Below are 6,733 nucleotides of genomic sequence, written 5' to 3' on the forward strand. Positions count from 1 at the left end.
TGAGTTAGTGTAAGAGACTGCAATGAGTCATTAGGAAATGAGCTCAGGAAAGGGAAACTAAATAGACCCAAGAGGGAGAAAGAATGTGTCAGGATGCAGCAGAGCTTCTGTTAAAATGAAGGTAGAACAGGTAGGTACCAGAAAGATCATAGAACGAGCAAAGAGGAATTAATAGAAAGAAGACTATTTTGAAATTTTTCTCAAGTGAATTGATAAAATTGATAACAGCACAGGGTTTGATTATAGGAAAGATGTTACTCAGAACATTAGTTTTTACTGTGAATAATGCGGTCTGTTTCAGCCAACCTCTTAAAAAGGTCAACCTGAGGAGAAAGAAATTCTCCAGTTACCAACAGTCTGAAGAGTCTTTATGGTAACGTTATGCCTTGAGATTAAAAATATACATTTGTAGGAAATTCTGTCCCCAACTATTTTAGTGGTATCAACCTGTAAGAGGTACCATTAAAATAGCAGAGACAGGTTTGCAAATGAATGGTTTCCTACACCTCTCACTAAGTGGAAAAAGAATGCTCAACACTGCAAATTCTGACCTCAATATTAGAGTTAAATAATTCCATAATATACCTAAGTTCTATAGCAGAATTCTGTAGAATTCTGCAACAAGTAACTCACCTCCTCACTTCCCAGAGCTGATACCATCTATAAAGGCGTAAGTCAGGAGTGTGATGGAATACTCTTCACTTGCCTAGATGAGTGCAGCTCCAATAACACTCAAGAAGCTCAACACCATCCAAAACAAAGCACCATCCACCACCTTCAACATTCACTCCCTCCACCACCCGCACACAGCAGCAGCAGTGCATATACTATCCACAGGACACATTGTAGCAAGCACCAAGGCTCCTTCAACGGCACCTTCCAAACTGCAACTCTCCTACCTAGCAGGACAAGGGCAGCAAATGCATGAGAACACCACCGACTACAGGTTCTCCTACAAACAAATCATATTGCACACCATCCTGACTTGGAAATATATCACTGTGCCTTCGCAGGATCAAAATCCTGGAATTCCCTCTCTAACAGTGCTGTGGGTGTACCTTCTCCACGTGGACTGCAGCGGTTCAAGAAGGCAGCTCACTACCATCTCCTCAAGGGCAATTAGGGATTGGTAATAAATGCTGGGCTGGCCAGCGATACCTACATCCTTGTGAAAGAATTTAAAAAATTGTGTTTTTTGCATTCATTCGTGGGACATGGGCATTGCCAGCCAGCATTTATTACCCATCCCTAGTTGCCTTTAGAGGGTAGTTGAAAATCAGCCACAATGCTGTGGCTCTGGAGTCACATGTAAGCCAGATCAGGTATGGATTTCCTTCCCTAAAGGACATCAGTGAACCAGATGGGTTTTTCCAACAATTGACAATGACTTTATGGTCATCAGTAGACACTTAATTCCGGGTATTTTTATTAAATTCAAGTTCTACCACCTGTTGTGGTCCCCAGAACATCAGCTGAATTTCTGGATTAATAGTCTAGCAATAATATCACTAGGCCATCACCTCCCCTAAAGAGACCCTGGGATAGTTCAGCAAAGTAAAAAGTCTCACAACAGCAGGTTGAAGTCCAACCAGTTTACTTGATAGTAATCCCACAAGCTTTCGGAAATGGTGTTCCTTCATTAGGTGTGTGGAAGGATAGTTCAGCAAAGCCTATTCAATGTGAAATTGGATTCTCAGTCACGGTTTATTTGTCTTTTAACCAAAGTTTGAATTAACTTGGATTTCTTGAAGGTGTGATCCATCTCGGAAGCACCATTATTTGCTATTTGTTGCATCACCCTGTTCTGATTAACTGTGCCTGTGCTAAACACAGGTGCTCCTCTGCATTCAAGTGAAGTAGAGTACTACATTAAAGGGATAGGGAAATAGCAACTCAAGGAATGTATTCAAGGAAAAGGGCAAAGTAACGGAATTGGCAAAGCTTGAAATAGACTAGAACAGGCATGGCCACTGTCTTCACGAAAACTTTCATGATATTTGGTAGGCTATTTTCATCTTGTGTCAAGAGGGGAACAAAGTCAGTGTTATTCTGAAGCCCCAGCCTCGTTTTAACATGTTTAGTAAGTGCAAGCACTCCCTGAAGCTTGCCATTTCTGGTAAGGAAGGAGAACAGCTGATTCCCAAGCTGTATTGGTCAGAGGACAGGCATGGGAGGAGGTAGAGGTAATCATGGGGAGGTTCTTGAATACTTTTGGACAAATAGGCCCCTGGCCCCCACACCAAATTAAATAAGAGTTGTCCTGGCCAAATTCAGAGTAGCCATCACTCGTCCCTTTAATGAGCTCAGATTCAACAACTCACAACCTGGCACTAAAGAAAGGGATATGCGCAATGTACACATTATCCATTAGTACTGGAAACTTGAAATTGGGAAGCTACAACTATCATTAGCCATCCATCCCTTTACTTTCTCAGGAGGCTAAGGAAATTCGGCATGTCCACTACGACTCTCACCAATTTTTACAGATGTGCCATAGAAAGCAACCTTTCCGGATGTATCACAGCTTGGTATAATTCCTGCTCTGACCAAGACCGCAAGAAACTACAAAGTGTTGTGAATGCAGCCCTGTCCATCATGCAAAACAGACTCCCATCCATTGACTCTGCCGACACTTCCCACTGCCTCAGAGAAGCAGCCAACATAATCAAGCACCTCACACACCCCAGACATACTCTCTTCCACCTTCAGACAAAAGTCTGAGAACAAGTACCAACTGACTCAAGAACAGCTTCTACCCTGCTGCCATCAGATTTTTCAATGGACCTACCATATATTAATCTGATCTTTCTCTACATTTTAGCTATGACTGTAACACTATATTCTGCACTCGCTCCTTTCCTTCTCCCCTATGTACTTTATGAACTGTACACTTTGACTGTATAGCGTTCAAGAAACAATACTTTTCACTGTATCCCAATACATCAAAAACCAAATCAAATCAAACTTAAGAAGCCTCCAGAGTTCTTTTCAGGTGGACCAACTGAACATTGCATGCCAGGTCTCTGATATTGTGCAATCATCAAGGTGTTCCATACATATTTTCAATTGCTGGTTGCTTCCCTTAAACATTAAAAATACCTAACCAGCAGTTGAAAATCACAACCTTAAAGTCCACGCTGGGCAATAACTCTAGACTCCACTGCTACTCCCAGGAGCAGCTTGCTTTAGTTCCTCAAGCCCGATTTCTGTCATATAAACAGACTGCGTGATCTCCGTACCGCTAATTGTCTTTTTGGCTAAAGGAAGATTGTTCTTATTTTCAACACCATTACCCTTACGGGCCAGCTTACTGCGATAGGTCTGCCCACCCAGCACATAAAGAATTGGGTCGAGGCAACTATTGGCACTTGCAAGGGGTCTGGTGACTTTGTACGCCAGGTTAAACGCGTTGAGCTTGCTACAGCTCACGTTAAGGCTTCTTGAGGAATAGTAAATGGAGCGTGTGATGTGGAAAGGTAAGAAACACAAGACAAAAACAGTCAGGATAGTGATAATCATCTTGATGGACTTTTTCCTGGATCTGGCATATTCAGGACGGATGCCATTGGGCCGAAGGAGTTTCTTAGCTGTAATTCCGTAGCAGATCACCACTACTGTGAAAGGACCACAAAACAGCAACACCAACTGTACAGCGCTGTAAATGACAAACTGGTTAAAATGGATTTGGTTCGCCGTGTCATAACAAAGGGTAGTGTTACCGATGCCCTCTATGTCAACAAACACGAATATTGGGGCCTGGAATGCTATCACAACCCCCCAAACAACGATGCATACTATTCGCGTGTACCGCAGGCTTGACCACCTCAGTGACTGCATTGGGAAGCAGATCCCCAGGAATCTATAAATGCTCATACAAGTGAGAAAAAGGATACTGCAGTACAGGTTGGTATAAAAGAGGAACCGGACAATTTTACACAAAGCTGCCCCAAAGGGCCAGTCGTTGTGTTTCGAATAGTAGTAAATCAGCAGAGGCAATGATATGGCGTACATGATGTCTGAGAGAGCTAGATTGAACATGTAAGTGGTCGATACATTCCAAGGTCTCATTCGAAAGACAAAGACCCATATTGCAAGAGCATTGAGAACAAGTCCTACCACAAACACTATCCCATAAGACACTGGAAGCAGAATAGAGATGAAGTCCTCATCAAAAGTACAATTTTGTGGTGTATCTTGCGTTCCATCCATGTTCAAGCCAGGACTGGAGAACTTAAGTTTGAATTTACTGTTTTAAGACACGCTGGTCCACCTTCATTTCCAATCCTTTCCAGGGTCCCTGAACAACAAAGAAAGATAGTGTTTTAAATGAGAATTTCATCCTTTTATTGTTAGCATTTAATCTTTTATGATGTCATATTGTTGTGGATTGACAATCAGGATACCTCAGCACAATGGAACTTTGAATCCAAAGGATAGGACAACCTGGAGACTAATCCCAAATGGTGGCTTCTCCTTCGGAATTGTGCCATTAGGGAATACAGCAAGAGAGAGCTGGAGAGACCTCATGGGAATTTATTGCCACCACCTTACCACACCAAATAGCCAGTACCAGTGGCTATGATCATCGGTCTGCCTTCTTGCGTAGGATACGAGGAAACTGCCAGGAAGGATGAAGAGAAAATATAATGTAATTATGAAAATATATTAGTATGAGATCATTGCAAGGATGGGAGGAGGAGCAGAGGGAGGGCTGATTATATATTTATATAGCACCTTCCATGACCTTAGGGCATCATAAAGTACTTTCCAACAAGTAAGGTGTTTTTTAAATGTAGTCAAATGATGTAATGTAGGAAATACAGCAACTGATTTATGCACAGCAAGATTCTACAAACAGCAATATAAGGATGACTAGACCAACTGTTTTTTTTCAATTCTTTCACGAGATGTGAGCATTGCTGGCTAGGCCAGCATTTATTGCCTTTCCCTAATTGCCCTTGAGAAGGTGGTGGGCGAGCCTCCTTCTTAAACCACTACAGTCCATATGGTGTAGGTATTCCTGCAGTGCTCCTATGGAGGGAATTCCAGGATTTTGACCCAGCAGCGGAGAAGGAAGGAGATGTCAGGATGGTGAGTGGCTTGGAGGGGAACGTCCAGATAGTGGTGTTCCCATCTGTCTGCTGCCCTGTCATTTGAGATGGTAAAAAGTCTGACAACACCAGGTTTTAGTCCAACCTATTTATTTGATAATATACTCACAAGCTTGTGAGTATATTATCAAATAAATAGGTTGGACTAAAACCTGGTGTTGTCAGACTTTTTACTGTGTTTACGCCAGTCCAACGCCGGCATACCCACATTTGAGATGGTAGCAGTCATGTGCTTGGAAGGTGCTATCTAAGGAGCCTTGGTGAGTTCCTGCAGTGCCTCTTGTCAATGGTACACGTTGCTGCCACTGGGCTTCGGTGGTGATGGGATTGAATGTTTATGGATGGGGTGCCAGTCAAATGGGCTGCTTTTTCCCAGATAGTGTCGAGCTTCTTGAGTGTTGTTGGAGCTGCAAAGCTGATAAATTTGTTGGATATGATTTCCCCTTCATGAAGTCATGATGATGGTTTGATTATTGTAAAAAGTCTGACAACACCAGGTTTAAGTCCAGCCGATTTATTTGATAGTACACTCACTAGCTTTCAGGGTTAGTCCCTTCGTCAGGTGAATGGAGAGTTCTGGCCTCAGACAGAGCATATAAAGCACAGACAGTTTACAGATTACTGATTGGAATGTGAATCTTTACACCTAACCTGCTGTTGAGCTCTGTCTTAGGCCAGAACTCTCCATTCACCTGATGAAGGGACTAACCCCAAAAGCTAGTGAGTGTACTATCAAATAAATTGGTTGGACTTAAACCTGGTGTTGTCAGACTTTTTACTGTGTTTATCCCATATCCACGGTTTGATTATTGCCAGAATACCGTCACGGCCCACAGCCTTTGCAAAATCTGTGATGTTGGCTGAAGGATAAAGTTGGGCAAGACATTTTGGACAACTTCTCTACTCTTCGAAATCAAGCCAAGAACTCCTTTATGCCCACCAGAGAAAGTGAGGGGGACTTGATTTAATGTCTCATCAGAACCTTTGTTGCACCTCCGATAGTGCTGTACTCCCATGGTACATACTGTCCTGAGTGTCAGCATAGATTTTACATAGAACATAGAAGTTTGGAGAAGGAGGAGGCCATTTGGTCTCATTATAACCATGGCTGATCATCCAACTCAACAGCCTAATCTTTTCCCCCATAACCTTGGATCCCATTTGCTCCAAGTGCTATATCCAGCCACCTCTTGAATACATTCAATGATTTGGCATCAACCACTTCCTGTGGTAATGAATTTCACAGACTCATTACTGTTTGGATGAAGAAATGTCTCCTCACCTCCGTCCTAAATGGTCTCCCCTGAATCCTCAGACTGTGATCCCTGGTTCTGGACACATCCACCATTGGGAACATCCTCCCTGCATCTATCCTGTCTAGACCTATTAAAATTTTATAAGTCTCTATGCGAACCCCCATCAGTCATCTGAACTCCAGCGAAAACATTCTTAACCTAGTCAATCTCTGCTCATACATGAGTCCCGTTATCCCTGGAATCAGCCTGGTAAACCTTCACTGCATCCCCTCAAGAGCAAGAACATAATTCTTCAGAAAAGGAGACCAAAACTGCACACAGTACTCTAGGTTTGGCCTCACCAAGGCCATGCACAACTGCAACAAC

At 42.8% G+C, this 6,733-nt stretch overlaps 1 protein-coding gene across 1 annotated transcript; it reads right to left on the bottom strand.

Annotated features, from left to right (window-relative positions):
- Positions 1 to 3,087: 3,087 nt before the first annotated feature.
- Positions 3,088 to 4,209, bottom strand: LOC145349424 (P2Y purinoceptor 2-like). The gene has a single exon (XM_080197955.1). It carries the CDS (start codon positions 4,207 to 4,209, stop codon positions 3,151 to 3,153), a length of 1,059 nt encoding a protein of 352 aa, XP_080054081.1. The 3' UTR covers positions 3,088 to 3,150.
- Between the last annotated feature and the right edge of the window lie 2,524 nt (positions 4,210 to 6,733).

Source organism: Carcharhinus amblyrhynchos, chromosome 10 (genome assembly GCF_965287045.1).
Source record: "Carcharhinus amblyrhynchos chromosome 10, sCarAmb.v2.hapA, whole genome shotgun sequence".
Taxonomy (NCBI): domain Eukaryota; kingdom Metazoa; phylum Chordata; class Chondrichthyes; order Carcharhiniformes; family Carcharhinidae; genus Carcharhinus; species Carcharhinus amblyrhynchos.